Source organism: Fragaria vesca, linkage group LG6 (assembly GCF_000184155.1).
Source record: "Fragaria vesca subsp. vesca linkage group LG6, FraVesHawaii_1.0, whole genome shotgun sequence".
NCBI lineage: Eukaryota > Viridiplantae > Streptophyta > Magnoliopsida > Rosales > Rosaceae > Fragaria > Fragaria vesca.
Genome location: NC_020496.1, coordinates 27,130,878 through 27,150,491, shown reverse-complemented (window position 1 = coordinate 27,150,491; position 19,614 = coordinate 27,130,878). Strand labels below are relative to the sequence as shown.

At 37.4% G+C, this 19,614-nt stretch overlaps 2 protein-coding genes and 1 pseudogene across 3 annotated transcripts; 1 reads left to right on the top strand and 2 right to left on the bottom strand.

Annotated features, from left to right (window-relative positions):
• Positions 1 to 2,404: 2,404 nt before the first annotated feature.
• Positions 2,405 to 8,938, bottom strand: LOC101313138 (annotated as a pseudogene). The gene is made up of 3 exons (XR_185013.1): positions 8,924 to 8,938; positions 5,391 to 5,443; positions 2,405 to 4,306 (listed from the first exon to the last, which is right to left on the bottom strand). The product of XR_185013.1 is annotated as an aspartic proteinase nepenthesin-1-like (transcript).
• On the bottom strand, positions 8,870 to 12,229 carry LOC101313434 (hydroxyacylglutathione hydrolase 3, mitochondrial-like). Its single transcript, XM_004303839.1, has 9 exons — positions 11,759 to 12,229; positions 11,549 to 11,677; positions 11,261 to 11,368; positions 10,246 to 10,380; positions 10,013 to 10,054; positions 9,809 to 9,868; positions 9,673 to 9,726; positions 9,519 to 9,543; positions 8,870 to 9,393 (listed from the first exon to the last, which is right to left on the bottom strand). Exons 1-9 carry the CDS (start codon positions 11,972 to 11,974, stop codon positions 9,287 to 9,289), a joined length of 876 nt encoding a protein of 291 aa, XP_004303887.1. The 5' UTR covers positions 11,975 to 12,229; the 3' UTR covers positions 8,870 to 9,286.
• Positions 12,230 to 13,942: 1,713 nt separating this feature from the next.
• Positions 13,943 to 14,443, top strand: LOC101293707. Its single transcript, XM_004305792.1, has one exon. The coding sequence runs from the start codon at positions 13,943 to 13,945 to the stop codon at positions 14,441 to 14,443; it is 501 nt and encodes a 166-aa protein (XP_004305840.1).
• Positions 14,444 to 19,614: the final 5,171 nt, after the last annotated feature.

Genomic DNA, 19,614 nt, shown 5'->3' with positions numbered 1-19,614 from the left:
AAAAAAATACAAAACAATAATTTTAGTTTAATTTAGCCTCATTATTTCTTATCTGCTGGATTTAAATGAGCCTAATCTAATGATAGTTGAGCAAATGTTTCATGGTCAGCTAGTGACCGTGTGAACGGGACTGTAATACTACAACAACCCCACTAGACTACTAGTCTAGAGACCTAGAGTGATCAAATTGGAAAGCAACAAGGGGAAGAGCATTTTTCCATAAAGATGAAGAAGAAGCATAGCCAGTAGAGGAGAAACTTGAGCAATCTTTTGCAAGCTATGGATGTCTTGAACTATATTTTTATTCTCCAAGGAACTTTTACATTGTTAATAAGAGACTTTTGATTGAATTGGATGGTAATCTTTAATAAACATTATAAACATTTGATGAATGTCATTTTTTCTTATCAAATGACATAATGACAAACAATTCTTTTGCGTGTGATGCATTGCTAAAAAATTATGTTTTGTGTATATCTTTGTTTCATGTGTATATTTTAGCCACGGAATAATGTTGGCAAAGGTGTTTAATTTCAATTTCATTATCAAAACTGTCTTCATCATAATTTTACTTCTAATTGGAGTTTGAACTTCAATAGAAGACTCAAGCAGCCCAAGAAAGCAGCAGGAACGTACGAAGTTGCCTTGAGTAGGGTTCCTCCCTTAGGACACATGGTGATTCATACACGGCAGAGCCGTCACCCCTGCTAATATGAATGGCACAAGGATGCCCTTGACTCCAGGTCGTCAAAGACTGAGATCTTCATTAGATTAGTCTCTTCCTAGTTCCTATCAGACCCAGAAGATTAGTCTCTTCCTGGTTCCTATCAGAGCCAGAAAGAATCCCCAATTTCTACCAACTAATGCAATTTATTGCTGGTGTCAAAATTCAAATCCTATCATCTTCTACGAGTTTATGCATATCTCTATCAATCTAATCAATCCGATTATTTGCAAGAATGACACAGGTCCTAAACAAGGACTTGCATTAAAATGTTGTAACAGAATGCAATTATGCAAATGATACAGCATTGCTGGTTTTAGGGGGCCGGGGGTCTAAAGTTGTAAACAATTGGACTTTCTGGAGGACGATCCGCCTTGCCTTCCCATGTAGAATCTATTAATTTCTTCCATTGCAAGAAAGTTCAAAGCATTTCAATTATGGTACAGACAGAACATTCTATTTTGTGCAATTTCTTGGTGTCAGAATTATGTATTTGTTGGAAGAAAATCTCCCAAAGAAGTATCATTCAGAACCCACAAACCCACCTACACCATGTTTACTTCTAAAGGAACTCGGAATGTACTTGAAATTTCAGCTTTCTTTTTTATCAAATTTTAGTCCTAGCTGTGTACAAGAGTTTGCTGAGCCAAAAAAGAAAGGATTCGATCATAACATTTGGTTAAGATCACATAATGAACTCATAACCGTTGAATGTTTAGTAGAATGGTCTCTAGCTATCAACCCAGAAAACATCCCAATTTGCACCAAATGATGCACTTGATACTAAGGGTCAATTTATCTACCTAATCAGATTTTTCTGTAAAAGTACATAGCTCATAGACAATGACCTGCACTAAAATGGTAGATGAATGGATGAAAATGAAAATGGAAACTAATGAAAAAGAAAATGCTTGTAAGTCGGCTAAAGCTGTAAGAGTTGGCCTTTTGGAGGCAGTCATGACCTTGCAAGAAATTTCAAAGCACTTCAATTGTGGTGGTTGGAAGGCTGAACATTCTATTCTGTGCACTTCCTTGGTGTCAGATACCATCTGCTGAAAGAAAAGCTCCCAAAGTAGTAAAACATTCAGAACCCACAAACCCATCTACACCATGTTTATCTCCAAGGGTAACTCAGATTCTACTTTAATTTTTTGCCTGGATGGCTGGATCACATTTGAGCTCAGAACCCTTGGATATTTACTATACGGCTAATCCTCATGCATAAAAATCCGACGACATTTTTAGGTCCGGCGAGTGTTCTTTAGGAGGCTAATCTGGAACTACCTCTGAATTGAGTGACCTTACGATGCTCATCTGGGACTACCTTTAGATTGAGTGATATCATATTCGCAACATCAACTGTGTATTTAGAACTTGAAACAGTAGTCTGTGACAGCCCAAACGGTTGACTAATTCTTTGTTTTGTATATGAAAAAGGTTTCTCGCACCTAACAATTGACCAGTTTTTTATTTTTATCATTCTATGATCTATATTCAATTTCAGGACAAGCGACCTCCATACAAACTAGTAGTCCAACTGTGATACGCAATGGGATAAACAATTATCAAACTTAAAGATAATATAGATTAGAAAGATAGGAAAGATTCATAATTGGTATAGCAAAACTGACACAATTTAGGTCTTCTCTGTGGAATAATAAGCAAGAGTCTCATACCAGGTTTCTGAGTAAAACTTCTGGTCTTAACCTGTGGAACAATATCAAACTATAAACTATAAATTTATGCAAGTAAGAAGCTGAAACCTGTTTAAAATGTGTACAAATAGCATTGATGCTTCTGGTTACAGTACAGATTATGATCCTGTCTAGCTAATTGGCTATCAATAGAAGAAAGGAAAAAACAATGAATCTAATTTCTGTGTATGTTTACCTCTGATCATTTTCAATAAGAGGAAAAAAGATTAAAAAGAAGAGAAAAAATTGTGCCGCCCTCCCAGACTACCATGTTGACAAAGTTTCTCCACCATCTAGCAAAGATTGTTAAACATCAGCGCAATTCATTGGTGCATATCCCAGCCTAGACTTCTTTGTGTCATAGAGGATGTGAAAATTCTGCTGCTGATAGTTACCAATAATCGAAAGAGCAGATTTTGGAGTCCCCAACATCGCTAAGCAAACAACCTCTTGAGGTTCAATTTGGATGAAGTAGTTCTCAACTGGGAAATCCCAAACAGCTCCATCTGCAAACACAATTGCAAATTCTGGTAGCTCCAGTTTCTCAACTCCAGACACATTGTAGCAAGGATCCAAAACCGGAAAGTCCTTCACTACCGGATACCCTTTAATTTTTTTCAAAAATGCCTCCTTGATGATATCATATGCAGGATCCGCAAAGTAACTCAATGTAGTGCCTGAATCAATGATTGTACCTCCTGCCCCTTCTGATGACAATTTCCAAGTCTCCTCCGGTATGTTTACCACTTCTCCTCCAACTAGGATAGATTTGATCTGAACATAGTAAAATGTATCAACAGGGTTATCTTTGCCAGCAACCAAGGATGTGTAATTCAGTTGCGGGTGGCTCAATAAGGCCTTGTCCTCCCCAAATATCAACTTGCTGCTAACATTCGTATCGCTGTTTCTATCAACAAGACAATACGAAAACGAATGACCATATAGTGATTGAAGCTGAGAAGCAAAGGAGAGAGGCCCTCTCCCTAGTCCCAACAACCCTGCAGCCCCATGGAACAAGCCTCTATTCCAATGGCCACAACCAAACATCACATTCTCAACTTTCCGATACTCAGCCTTCCCAGCAGGCGATGTAAGATTAACAGTAAATGTTTCAAGAGCAAAATCCCCAGTTGTGTTAGAACTATCTCCATACCAATAGAAATAAGGACATGTCTGATTCTCAGCTTTGCAAGGCTGAGGAGGGTCAGGAGACGAAACCAACTGACACCTCGGATCATGGCAGCCTATATTGCTAAATGAAGTTGAGTCTTTCGGATCATAATGCGGTCCGTTTTGCTCAAAACAATCATAGCAAGGTGCACATTGAATCCAATTGAGGTCACTACCAGTATCAAGTATCAAAGAAAAGTGTTTAGGAGGTGTACCAATGAAAACATCCATGAAGTACTCTCCTGAGCCAAGACTCACCCCGGACTTCAACGTCGCCTCCAGCTGTCCCGGAAGCTCGCTGGCGCTGACATAAGACTCCGGTGAGGCTGCCGGAGCAACGACAACAACCTCCTCCTTTGTGGGGACCTTCTTGTCTTTGTGTAGCCTTGAAATGGTGTTCTGGTTCTTCCTCTCGACAATTCTGGTGTGCAGAGTTTGAATTCTGGTCAAGTCTTTGACGGTGGACTCGAAAACAGATTTCTTTTCATGCCTCAAGTGGAGCTTCACAGATTGTTTATGAGAACCAACTGCTTCTTCATCTTCATCTTCTTCATCATCAGATTCTTCATTGGGCGATGATTCTGTAGTTGTTGACTCTGACTTTACAAAGCTACAGGCGGTGTGGGATGAAGAGGACACAGCATTGAAGCTCATGTGCTCCGGGAACTCTATTCCGGCGAGAGTTGAGCCATTGGGGCTGTGGTTGCTGTGGCTGTGAACCCGAGCAATAGATACAAAAACGCTTGCAGATATCAGAACCAGAGCCAGGGCCAGAGAGGCGTTAACAAACATAGTGATGATGATGTTCTCTTCTTGTTTTGTTACTGGGGAAAGAATCCTACATGAAACCCAGAAAGCATGAATTTTTGACTCAAATTCCTAGGCTTTTTTCAGCAAATAGCAAGAACTCCCAAAAGGGTTGTGTAAAGTTGAAACAGAAATGAAAGAAAACAGAGCAGGAAGCAGAGGATAGAACAAAAAACCCAGAAACTGAAACTTGAATCAGAGCTCAGAAATGGTCAGACGAACACATTTATTGAGGTGATAAATATATTTATGTGGGAGATGAGAACACTTATATATTGAAGAAGAGAAAGAGAGCTGAAAGCAAAGCGAGGTGGAAGTAGCAGTAGTAGTCTATTCTCAATTGTGTTTCAAAGACTTTGAATCAAAAGGAGGAGGTGTGAGGTGTGTTGAATACGCGGTTTTGATTGAGAAAAAATGTTATATTTTTTACGTTATGGTTCTTTCTGTAAGTGCTTACCTGGTCTTCTTCATCTTCTGCTTCTTCCTCTCACTTTCTTCTTCTTCTTCATTTACCGTTATAAATTACAGGCTAACATGCCATTGCACCAGTCTCACTCAAATACTTTTTGGTGTTTTTTACTTGTTATTTTTTTTTCAGTTTACTTGGTAATAGTCCATGGTCTTGGTTTTGACTTTACATTTGGTATTAGGCGTTTAGCTTTAGTCATGTCTTGCAAAGATGATGCCTCAAAGTTTTGTTTCTTAACAAAATTTTAGATTCTTTTTCTTTGTTGGGACCAAATTATAGAAATTGGAAGAGCAATGAAAATATGGAAAGTTTCTAGTTTTTGACTAGAAAGCTAAACTATTGTGTAAAGTTTGGTCGAGAAGAACGACAAAGTATAAGCCGGAATTGTTTAGCATTACATGTTTGAAAATATGTGTCATGAGGTTGCGAAAATAACATTAAAAAGTCAAAATAAGAAAATTATCAAAGATTTAAATGTGTACGTAACATTTTTTGCTTATCAAAATCACAGGTTTTCTTTAGAGGTTTCAAAGACTCGAGACTAATTTGACAAAGAACAATTATAATGAATTACGTGAACTACCTGTATCATTTTCTAACAAAAACGTGAAATTCTCATCGCCAACTTTAACGGAGGCACTCAAAACTCAAGCACCCGAGAAATGTCGCACCTAACAATTCTTTACCATAAGAAAGGAAGATCGAGTATACTCGATGAAGCCATTAAATGTCACCTAACCAAGAACATTTATCGTTTCTAGCTGCAGTTACACATAACCTTGAGAGATTAGGATTAATAGCAAAGCACTTACATATGTGGTGTGTTAAAAGCCAAACAAGAATGTCGGTACCGCGCATACTTAACTTTTGCACACATACAGTTTGATTAAGACTAATTATGTTAAACTATTGCCTTCTTTATGTAATCACTATAATTATCAGATAATAAATGAAGCTAAGTCAAAGCTTCAAAGCATATATTTGTTCATTTTTTCTTCTTGCTCAACAATACTCAAAAATTAAGGAGCACCATCATTTCATTTAGAGAATTATGCCCGGTACCATTTGGTTTAACGACATAGTCTCTTCTTTGTAAATTGTGAGTTTGACTCACGAAACTGTAATACCTGATAAAAAAAAAATTAGAGAATTATGAGCTTATGATCTATATATAGTTCAAACATGCAGTGCTTCCTATATAGCCAATTAAGACTTCTTTTAAGGGTGCAGCAACAGTACTATGAGTATAGAGCATTTTATTTTTGAATGAATCTGTGTTTTTTTTTTTGTAATTACGTAATCAATAAACTAGGGTTGATTCAACAGATCAACCTGTCAAAACTGACCTGTATAACGTAGTCAGTTCTTTTGGTCAGTTTTTTGACTAGCTGTGATAAGCAAGTCACCTGTAAAGAAGGGCATGAATAGTAGGGGAGTAACTAACTAATCTAGTACAAGATGACGGTATTTTAAGAAGGATGGACAGGAAATTGAACCCTAGCTCGCTAAAAGACTAAAATTAAGCAAAGAATCTTGATAGCTATCTAGCGCCATAACACCATTCATAGGCTGGGTTTGAGTTGTGGTTTCCTGATTATGATATGCAGTAGGGTTGCATCAGGGAATTCAAAGTGAAAGCGATCATAAATAGACTTATTATGAAGACGGGCGTCGACGTTTTAGACTTTTTTGAAAATTGTTTTGAAACATATATCAATTTATATCCGTGTTTGTTATCGTTTTTCGATTATATTGAAGAATTAAAAGTTCAACATATTTCTCGATTAACTACACATCAGACTCGTAACTTAGCCTCAACCATCTTATTGGTGATCATGACTCAAAAACTTAACTTGGAACACAAGCTATTTGTCTTCTTTTCCATATAAATGACAAATTGTAACGTAGGCTAACCAAGGAAATACTGTCATATATAACTTAGAAATTTTGGCCAAGAATGTAATCTCATTTGAAAATGAAAACATATACGGGACCAAATACCTAACTAGCTAATTAAATATGGGAGAATGTCTGCCATTATTTGCTTGGAATGTTCAACATGACACCTAGAAATATGAACACAAACATATAAAGATTACATGCCGTTGCCGCCATAATCTTCTTTAGTACTATAACATATAATATATATATATATACACACATATATATACGTGGATTTAATCAAAATTTTGCATACAGGATTTGTTTTGCAGTTGGACTATTTTGGATTTTGAAGTAATGTTGACTCCAAAAACCTACACTAATAAAAAACTTATAAACAAGGCTTTGAAACTGGAAAAGATATGAACAAGTACTACGTTTTAAATCAATTTTTCCCACATTGTGTGCCATTGTGTTTGGGTGTAACTTGTCTCTGCTCCCGTGTGGTGCTGACTTTGAAATATGAAACTCACACAACCCTATCCGAGTTTTTGAATCAATTTTTGTGTAGCTAGCTAGCTAGTCCAAAATTCTCAGTATAATTCAAAGAGAAATTGGCCATTTCATTATTAATTAGGGTGTCTGATGGCTGATGCTCTAATATTTTCCTATATACAGAGGTTTGTGGCAAAAGTTTCAACAATCACTGCAATATTCGGATCCAAAGCTACTCGATTTGGAGTGTGTTGATTCAGCAACTGTAACTCGAGTTGGAATGTATTGATTCAGCACCTGTAAAACATGTATTGGCCGGAAAGGAAAGTTCAAATTAAATAAATACACTAATTGGTGAAAGAGTGAATTAAATTGTTTTGCAGAACCCCATTTTTAATGTGTTTAGAGTAGTCATTCTTCCGATCTTATGAAAGAGTAGTGAAATGTTATATGTTGTCGCATTTCAAATATGTAAGGAAACACAACATTTTAGAGAAGTCATTCTTCCGATCTTATGAAATAGTAAGATGTTATATGTTGTCTCATTTCAAATATGCAAGGAAACACAAGATAAGTATTAATTTGTGACTATGAATATGAATTCATTGAATATCCTCGATTGTATTGTTCCAATTGAAAACAAATGTGGTAAAAGATGATTTGAATTCTTTGAAGTTGCATCATACTCCTCTTCACCACACCATTATATATAAAATGGGTTTTTAATACACAAATAGGCATAAGTCACTTTACCTTGCATAACAATTTTCTTTCCCTAGAACAAGGCCAAAAATGTTCGTGGAATGTGGGAAAGAGTTTTTGTTTGACACACAAATTAAGTAGTTGATGGTGGTGGTGCTACTATATGCGGCAGTCCCAACACGCAATCACGTTTTAGGTCTGCCTCAAACTCCCAAAGTGTTTATCAAAATTTACCAAAATCAAACATTTGATATTGGAGTAAGTAAAAGATTACAAAGATGTTGAACTTTGGGAATACTGATGAGAATTTCAATTGCCAAATCTGTCTTGTAGCATTTGGATGTGAATCAAAAGGCCACCACATTCCTTTCTTCAATCGTCCGAATGTGAAAATCTATGCTTGGAACTTTTGAAATTGCTGCTAGCGCTTTACTTGGACTCACAACTGGAAAGTGTTTGTTACTTAATTGAACAATACGTATAGAGGTGCAAAACGGGTCGTTAGGTTCGAACATGGTACGAGCCAAGAGGTGCAGCCCGTCAGCGGACCGGCCTGACTCTAGCATGTTGTTATAACAGGCTGGACCATACGTTTATATTTCTTGGCCCTGCCGGATTCGTTAAATAGAAGATAACAAAATGAAAATGTTTCAAGTTCATGATTTCATTATTTGATTATTTGATTAGCTACCTGGATGGAGTACACCTGAATGACCTGATGCTGTTCAGAATAGCATTAGTAACTGTTGGATATCAACAATTCAACGATTTTAGTGTTGGTTATTTCTTCGCACGTTAGTAATTTCATTTGTAATGGTCCTAGAATAGCAAAGGTTTATTGTAAAATGAACGATGAGGTTATGAAACAGTATTTAAAACTCTTTTATGATCGTAGGTGCTGATTCAAGCATTTCTACAGATTAAGAGAAAGAAAATGAACACAGAAGACCAAGATAAGTAGACTGATGATGCTCCAAGAACAATATCCAGAACCATCTGAAGAACAATCAGAACTCTCATAATAACATGTACACAAGTTTTGAACAAATGCAGAAGATATTGCATGAGGCTTCAGTATGACGAACAGTAAAGAAGATGGGTTATCATTAATTACCTCATCATTATTGTACAACAGGCAGATGTAGCTTGCTCTATCAATCATGCTTCAATGTGATGAGTCAATATTGTTATGGCATGATCTGTATACTTTCAAAGTCTAAAACACACTCAACTGTAGGGGTAGAATGCACCACGTGTAGTGGAAAGGTAATTTATCCATGTAGTTAAGCCAGCTCCATCCAGACGTTTTTGTACAGAACACAAGTCTGAGCCGTGATTATGTCTCTAGGTTGATACGGACTCAACAGGCCTTTCAGACAAATCTTGCAATCCACAAACCATATTCGCAGGCACAGCTACATCAATCATTTTTGGATATGCGAGTTTTAGATCTGTAAAAATCCAGCCCAATGAAACAAAGAAAGACTTAATCCAAGCCTAGTGGTTGAATATCCAGTGACAAATGAAATGGGAGTCGTAGAATCGATTATGTTCAGGCACATAACATTTTACTTACTTTTCATGATATCTTCAAACCCCTCCTGAAAATAGGAGTCAAAAAATGAATTAGTTTGATAAATATAGGGAAAAAGTGTGCTGAATATAACCAAATTATCAATGAAAAAGATTAACACTTCACAGGGAAAAAAAAAAGAAGAAAAAATGTATACCTTATCTTTTGTAAGCCGAGGATTATAGAGCATCTCCTCCCCCACAGTGCTAACCTGCATGGAAGAAGACATGTGACATAAGCAGCTGCTAAGATCTACTTGGTAGAGAAAAAATAGAAATCAGATGGTTCCATACAGTGAATCCCTTGTAATCATGAGCAGGATAGATTAATGTATCCTTTGGCAAAGTGAAGATCTGGAGATGTAACACAAATGCATTAGTGGTTTTCCCAAAATCAAATTAAGTGTATAACTACAAATTCATTTATTTTACATGGTTTCAACTCTCAAAGGTATGACATCTCCTAAAAGGTATGACATCTCATCAGCTTGTACTTGCCTGAGAATGGACCGACTCATAGAGTTGATCTGAGCTTCCGCCCTGCACAGAGAATAAACAAATTCAACAAAAGGTCCTTGATAAATCCCCTAAAAAGTCTGAATAAAGAGCAAGCCAACTCTTTGCTGACAAGCTTTTTGTGTCTTTTTTTTTTTCCTTCATCTTATCTTTGTAAAAAGAGAGAATGTTTCAGTCAAAAAACAAACATTTTTTTAGAAATTTACATACTGTACCTGAAAATCAGTTCTCCCACATCCACGTATGAGTACAGCATCTCCAGTGAAAGCCATTCGTGGTTGTGGCTGATTAGGCCCATCACCTGTAACATAGGTAACACAACCTAATGTATGCCCAGGAGTAGCTCGAACCTGAAATACAAAATAACAAACATAAGATCCACATGTATAAATACATGTGCAGACATACCCAGATGTAGAAAGAAACCCAATTCAGAGAAGCACATTATCACTAGCAATTAAAATGATCTCATTATTCAGTATTAGTTGGTTATTTTACTCATTTTTCTGCGGTCAGTTCATCGCACCAGTAATTGGATGCAGCAGACGACATAGACATAAGAAACAGATCTAGAAACGACACATACAAACACAAAAGCAAACAGACATGCATACATATACATTTGCACACTCTCAACACGAGCAAAAAGACTAACTAGGTTGAAATCAGTAACTAGCAGACAAACTTCGTTGCAAAAGGTTGTTTCTTTTTATCATCTCCGTAGTTTCACCTTGAATGGGATGCAGTAGACCACGGCATAGACCAGCACATACAACTCTCCTAGTCTACGAAAGTTTTAACATTTATGAGCTACCACTACCCTATTACAGAACTTCTCCTATTTTGATCAGCCAAGAGCTGACTATTCAGCACTCATACCTGTATGTTTCCAAAACTATGGCCGAGTTGGATTAAATACTACAAATAAATCCACCACGTTAACTTTTACATTCATCTGGGAGGCTAGGACATTATCATATGATCTCCCCACTACTTGCTCATTATTCCATTACAATTATGAAGACAACTTGATCTCACACAACATCAAAGAGACAAAGGATCAATTCTCAAGAAAACCAGCTTGAACACACGATGGTATATAGAAAAAAGTAGAACTATTTCCTTATTTTCCTAGCCCACGAAACAAACATTTTCAGTTGTTCATCCACTCACACATCAAGTAACACACAATTTCTTGAATAATTTCAAAAATATTAAGTGCTGCCAAACCTCCAAAAACAGGTCCCCAAAATAGATTTTATCACCAGCCTCAATCAAATGATCAGCTTTCGACTTGCTTGCCCTTGAAATCACAGACTTCACACCATCAAGCTTACTCTGCCTCAAACAACCACAACTCATATCAATGTCAATTACCAAACCACAAACTGCACAAAGATCACAACTTTCTCTTCCCATATTGCCAAATTGCATAAAAATCACAACTTTGTCCCAACTACCACAATCCAAAATTCCCAAAACAAAAATGATTCAGCAAAAAAGCACCAAAGTCCAAACCTTGATGAGACCAGTGCCAGTGACATGATCAGCATGAACATGAGTGTTCATAGCATAAACAAGCTTCAAACCCAACTCCTTAACAAGGGAAAGATCCCTGTCCACAGTCTTGTCCACAGGGTCAATCAACTGCAAAATCAAATCAATGCCATCATAAGTTACACATCCCAACAAAACAAAACTTATTCATCAGAAACCAAAAGGGCAGACCAGAGCGGGTTTATCGGGGTGGGACACGTCGGCGAGGAGGTAAGTGTAGGTGGAGGAGTCCTTCTCGAAGAGTTGACGGAAGAGGAGCTTAGAGGAAGAGGAGGAGTTAGACGACGTCGTGTAAGAAGAGACGGCCATTGCGGGTTTGGGAGAGAGATTGAGGAAATGGGAAGAGACTGGAATACGATGAAATGGGAGGAGACCGAGTCGAAGCATAGTTTTGTTTGCGTTGGTTGGAACTTGGAAGTAGTAGTAGTTGCTGTGGGTAAGAGACAGCGATGAAAACGAGCGGATTCGTGTATTTCAAGGTGTGTGCTATTATTGTTGGGTGGGAGAGATCACAATGGATTGCGATTGGCTTTGGCTTTGTGCGCGCCAAACCCAATGAGAAAATGACAGCGATTGGTGTTTTCAGGGAATGCCAACCATATTGGAGGTTTTGTAAGTACAATTTGATCGAGTTGTGTTCGTATGTTGTTAGAGGGCAATATAGACTCTCTCTATCCTTAGTCATTGTTTTCAATTTCAATCACGTTGCTACCCGAATGTGATTTCAAAGTCTTATTAGAAATTACGGGCTGCAGCCATGGCCATGAAAGAACTTAACAACACGGCAGAGAGGCAAAGCATCACTGAGACCTTAGAGGAAGACATAATGTTGTGATAAGTTGTAGGCTTAGAGAGAGAAGATGAAGCTTTTGTCGTGTTTGATGCTATTGTTTAAGAATCGAAAGCCTTTATATACATGTATCCGAATTCCTCAAGCTCTAGAATAGGCTATGCCGCATAGAGTCGAATAAAGCTATCACTGTTTGATTAGTCGAATAGATTAAGAGCCATTCTAATAAGGACTCTTAGGGCAACTCCAACCATGGTCCTATAAATTGAGTCTTATATCCATTTTAAGACCTCTTTATTGCAGTATTCATTTATAACTCATTTTCTCATCTCCAACAATGAGTCATATATGAGGTCTTATATTCACTTTTGTTGATTTAAAATAAGTTATGGGTGGCATATTTATGAATAGTATATTAAATAATATGTTAATAACCATATTAAGTTGATAAAACTTCACAATTTTTATTTTTTATCACAAAATTAAAATATTGTATAGTCCTTCTGGTTTGAAGTCGACATCTGTTTAATCCTTATGGTTTTATTTTGATCTAAATAGTCCTTAAAGTCACGATTTTTCCATCCAAATAATCCTTATGGTTTTATTTTTATCTGAATAGCCCTTAAAGTCATGATTTTTCATCCAAATAGTCCTTATGACCTTTAACTGAGAAAATTGTCGGAATGACTATTTAGATGAAAAATCATGACTTTAAGGACTATTCAGATTAAAATAAAACCATAAGAACTAAACAGATGTCGACTTCAAACCACAAAGACTAAACAAATTTCAATTCAAATTTTAAATTATTCTTATAATTAAATATAATTTTTTTAATTGAAAAAAATAAATACATTCTAACTTTTTGTCGTTTTATGTCGGCATGTATGACAAACAATCAAATTATTGACAGATATTATCTTGCGTTGTGTCGGTATATACAACATACAACTGAGTTCAGATGTGATTATCGTCGTCACGTGTCAAACACTAATTGGTTATCTAGATTACGGGTTATATTTGTCTAACACGTGTCATATCTTATCTGTTGATATCATCTCAAATTGTCTATAAATATGAGGTCATCGTCATCTTCATTCCTCACAAATTCACAACACTCTTCTCATATCAAAATCTTCACATTGTTTCCTTTTGATTTTGTGAAACTGTTTTTCTACAATGAATCGTTTGACAAAATGGTTTATGAAAGATCAAGAAGAGGTCGTTACGAGAAACCAATAAAGATCCATGATGATGTATGTTGCTGCCTTGCAAATCCAAGATCTGAAATATGAGGATTCACAATGGGGTGGTTCTTCGGAAAGTTGCTCGTATACTGCCAGAAACAGAGAGATCATGGATCAACGTCTCAAAGCTCTATATTTCACGGATCCATGCATGTACGAACCAAATATATTTCATAGGCGATACAGAATGCAACCTTGGGTCTTTGACATGATGATGCATGATGTGGCCAACTACGATCCTTATTTTGTTCAAAGAAGAGATGCGACTGGGACTTTGGGAGAGTTGGCCTATCCACTGAACAAAAACTTACATGCGCCATGAGACAACCTGCATATGAGGTCACAACCGACTTCTATGATGATTACATGAATATTACAAAATCCACTGCCATCGAGATTTTGGAACACTTCACTAAAGCAATATGGAATGTGTACCATGAGCATTATCTCCGTCGACCAACACCGGCAGATCTGCGACGGCTTCTCGATAAGGCAACAAAAAGAGGATTTCCGAAAATGATTGGGAGCCTCGATTTTATACACTGGCAGTGGAAAAATTGTCCCACCAGATGGGGAGGGCAGTATACTGGCTATAACGGGAAACCAACAATCATCTTAGAGGCAATGACATCCTATGATACTTGGATTTGGCACGCCTTCTTCGGCCTTCCAGGTTCCTTAAATGATATTAATGTCCTTGAACAATCACATTTGTTTAATGATGTGTCTCGTGGTGAAACTCCTCAGGTGAGCTATGAAGTACAAAATAGGCATTATGGGCAATGTTATTACCTTGTTGATGACATTTACCTGAAATGAGCCGCATTTGTTCAAGCAATCAAAAACCCGAGGACGCCGCAGACAAAACATTTCACAAGGATGCGAGAAGCATATAGAAAAAACGTAGAGAGAGCTTTTGGTATTATTCAAGCTCGTCGGGCAATCATAAGAGGGCCAACTCATGGATAGAGTAAGAAGAATCTTCAGTTCATCATGATGACGTGCATCATCTTGCATAATATGATTGTCGAAGATGAGCATGATGAAGATGTAGTTAAGCCATTTGATATGAATGACATCCCTACCAGACCAAGAAAGGCATATATATATATATATATATATATATATATATGACAGAATTCATGATCAAGACACCTCTGTTGAGTGTAATCCGAACCGGCTAAATCAATTCATATGTCGCTATAGGGAGGTAAGATGTCCAATGATGAATAAAAACCTCCAAGAATATTTAGTTGATCACTTGTGGAGCATGAAGCTGCAAGCTTATGAGAATGACCAGTGATGAGCTTTAAATTTATTGCTTTCAATAAGTTGCCGGTTTCTCATGACCTTTGTTTGTGCAGTGTGCTTTTGCTTGTATATTCTTGTGTTATGTGGTGTGCATTTTCTTTTGCTATTCAATAAAAGTTAATGGTTTTTATGTCGAATGATTTCATAGTTGAATGGTTATCATAAAAAAAACAATAACATTTTATTCATAACTTAAAGATATATAACATTACAACTAAAAACAAACAACAACGTTGATTTAGGTAAATTAAATGGATACTTCCTAATTGATGGTTCTAGTTGATCCATTGTGTTTCATGAACCGGAACATAATTGGCCAAGTTACGGTTGTCTCCTTGGGTTGATGTTTGATCTTCGGTGGGGGCTTGATCTTAAGGGTTCACCGAGATGCTTGAGGTTCCTTCCTCCCTGTTAATTATCTCTTGTTGTCTCCTTTCCCAATAACCCCTCTTTCTTGGGGTATCGAACGTTGATAGATCAACCATCATAATACGATCATCCGAAGCGCGTGCTCAAATTGTTGTTGCCTTTATAGATATTCTCGCTCATTTTGTTCTTGAGCCTTTTGCATTTGAATGCGTAAGCCATCCGCATCTTGTTGCTTGCCTTTTTTCTTTGCTAACTTTTGAGCTTTTTGTTCTTGAGGCCGTGCTTGTTTTGTTGTAGTTGGCTCCGCTTCATTGACATGTGCTTAGGGATGGCAATGGGTAGGGTAGGGTCAGAGGATCAAAATATCATACCTGTATCATTTTTCATTCCTCATCCCCGTACCCGCCCTATTCCCCGTAATTAGATAATGAGAATTCCCCGTCCCCGTCCTCGTCCTCTTTGGGGATTACGTTCTCATACCCGCCCCGATCCCCGTTAACAATTATGTAATAATTAATTTTTAAAAAATAATTACGAAATATAAAAATATGAAAATCAAATCAAATACATATATAAATAAGTTTCTTGATTCAAACCAACAAAAAAGAATACAAGTCTCGGTTACAAATGAAGTTTCTATAAATATTCATTAAGAGAATCATAGTAAATAAATATTACAAAAGATTTTACATAAATATTTATTTATAAATAATATATATTAAAAAATATATATATATAATAAATTGTATATAATAATATTTTCATCCTAAATGGGTGGGGATGAGGATGAATATCAAAATACCATACCCGCCCTGTACCCGATTCAAAAATCTGAATACTGAGGATCCCCATACCATTCACCTGTTTATCTCCATATATCTCCCCCGTTAAGGTCGAATACCCATGGGTACCCTACCCGCTGAGGATTATTGTCATCCCTAGTGTGCTCTATCTTCTTCCAAGTTGATAGGAGTACGTAGGAATACACGAGTTCATGACTTCGGTGGAAGGCGTTAACTTGATAGTATTTTTTAAGTATCGCCAACAATGATCATAGACAAAATCCGTGCCAATTTTGTCATAGAAAATTGACCTAGCTAAATGAAGTAATATTTATTAGTACTCATGAGCTACACAACAAATTAAATAATTTATATACTACTTGCACTAAAATATATTGTCTTAGCATGAGTAAAATTAAGTGCTCATATGCTGATGGTTACACACTTAGCAACCTAGCTACACACATAATTTTCTATAAATTAAATGACAAAGAATAAATAAAACATCACTTAACATATGAATAATATACTGACATCGTCTTCTTTATTTTCGCTGATTCAGTGGCCCGCTTTGCTTTGGGTAAGAGATTCACGCCATTTCGTACATAGCGGACTAAATACATTTCAATGAGCCTTACAACTATCTGATGATCTCTCTATGTAATTCGTCAGTTTTTGTGCATTGTACTCGGCCGATATACTCTCCCACATTGTATCCGCTGATTGATTTGTTTCGGTGGCACCATCGATGGTGATGGTGATCCAAGCTTGGCAAAAAATAGCTTCTTCATTGTGCCTCCATGAATCCTTTCTTTTGCCCATTTTTTCTCTTGGAAAAAAAAAATGAAGAACAAGAATAAATGAAAGTTTGGAAGGAGAAAAAGATTTTGGTGTGAGGAATTTGTGAAGTCTTAGGTTGGTATTTATAGAATTCTTCAAAAAAAGTTGCCAACGGATCTATACATTTTTTTGTTATTTCTGATATTAGTTTTTTTAGTTTTTCTGAGGTAAAAACGAGTTTAATAAGGATGAAATTATTCTGGCCATTGATTTTTTTTATCAACAAAGATCTTAGGCCGTCTATTGTTTTTAGACCGTTGGATCTCTGTTTTGGACTGACCGTCCATTTCAAATTGAGACGAAATCAGGGCCGTCCGTTCTATACCCGTTGGAGCTCCCCAACGGTCACAAATTAAGGAGACAGGCGCAGGTGACATGGGGCTCAGACACAGCTGAAAAGCGCTCGACTGACGCTGGAGCACGCGTTACAAGCGTTGTCGTTTTAAATTGAGCTGGAGAGCGTGTTTCCCTCCGCCTTTGTGCCGAGCGCGTCGCTTCTGATTCGTCTATAGCGCAGCCCAAAGTCGAGTGGCCCCAAGTCTTGGTCCTGGAATTGTCTCAGATTTGAGACTAAGAAAAGGACTTGGTCCTATATTTCCAAAACCAGAACCTTTTATTTTGGCCTGTTGGAGATGAAAAGTCCATATATAAGACCAAAACTGTGTTTTAGAACCTCTGTTGGAGTTGCCCTTAAGTTGAGGATTTTTCGGCTTATCCCACCTTTCGATCTTATACATCTTGACCGTTCAGTTTATAAATATTTATGAGTAGATCATTTCTCTAAATTTTCAGCTATATTGAAAACTGTTAAGCCATTAATAAGTGTGATATATCAATTATGAACTTGAATGGTTCATATTTGATAGATTTGGTTCGTCTATTAATTTGATCTAATTTGTTATCTTAACGAACACCAATTTAGCTAAAAATTTGTAGAAATAATCTACTCCTATAAACCTAAAAACTGAACAGATGAGATGTCAAAATATGATTGAAAAATAAAGAGTCTGTTCTAGGATATTCTCTATGTGTGCATTGGCCTTATGCCAATAGGATATGTAGTTAGACTAGATCTATGTATTCATATCCTTACCATATTGGTATTGTGTAATTCCCTATATAAAGGGTTCCTATCAATGAATAAGATGATGACTCTCTTGCTATCTCTTTGTCTCTACACTTTATCCTTTATCACGTTATCATGCACTTTGTTCTAACCCTAGAGCCAATAGCCCACCATTTTTTTTCTAAACCCTAAAAACCAAAACCCTAAAATCGGGCAGCTTTGTTTTTCCCGATTTCCTACCAAAATTCCGACTGCCCTCCGTCGGAATTTTATATCCCCAGAAAGCTCTCTCCGCCCCGGATCCAACGCCGCCGGTCTCACCCTGAGAACCGGCCGGAAAGTCTCCGAACCGGCCGCCGGAAGATTCCAGACCGCCGCCGCTACCGACCACCGGTTCACCACCTTCCCTTGCTCCGATCAACCTGAAATTTTGACAGCAGCTTCCCCATCCAGAGCTGCTCCTCTTATCAAATTTTCAGCCCCAAATTCGAAGTATAAGTAGGCGAAACGTTATTTCTCCTCTCGGCAGCCTCTAGAAAGGTATGTTTTTTGAAACCTTAAACTTTTCCAAGTTCAATAACTCGGGGAGGATAAAATCCTTTCCTCCCTTCTCCATCTCCATTCTATGCTTAGGATTTTGTGCGTGCAGGTACCCAAATCTCGGAATTTTATTCGCGGGTCAAGAGTGTGTTTGATCACTCTTGTTTCTTTGTCCGGGTTGTGTTTGATCAACCCCGACCTTTCACCGGATTGTGCTTGATCAATCCGAGGCCTTTTTCCGAATTGTGTTTGATCAATTCGCGGCTTTTCCGAATTGTGTATGATCAATCCAAAGGACAAACCATTAAAAGCATCATTTGTGACCTCTATCGAGTCTCATAACAGCTTGGTTTTGTATGCAAGAGCAATGTAATATTCTGCTCCTTTGAGTTTTGACGTGCTAGATGCCTAAGGCGGATCTTCGCTTGGTATCTGTGGAACCTTTTATTGGAAATGATTAAACCACATGTTTTGACCCCCAGGCTAACAAGCCTAGATGCCGAGATTTCACATCTCATGCGCTCAAAGTCTTTAACGCGCCACATCGACAAAAGCCTTCAATGGCAATCTGTGCAAAAAGTAATGACCACAAAGTACTGTGGAATGCACTCATGGAGCGTTTCTCGAAACGTTCATATAACTCTACTTGTTGAGTTATTAGTCAAGTGGATTGCTTACCACCTTAATTGACTACATATTGTCGATGATCTTTTGTGGCATCATGATCCATATCTTTAGCGGATTCGATCATCATCAAGTTCTCTAGGTCCTCCAAGTTGGTGTGGAATTACCAACGAGACTTGATTTTGATCATACAAACAGGAATTGTATATACGCTAATGTGATAAACTTATTTGGGATATCCCCTAATGTGGGGACAACAACATGGGTCATGGCAACGGCAGAAAACGTCGTGCCGATGTCTAGAAAAGAGGGGGAGGTGTTGCCGGCTCTAATAGCGACACTCCCGGTTTAGACACCATTTTGTCAAAACTACTCACGTCAGCTCATGACATTAATGCAACCGTTGTGGATCTTCGGATCGCTGGTTCAAGATTGTTAAGCTCCTTTAAATTGTGAAT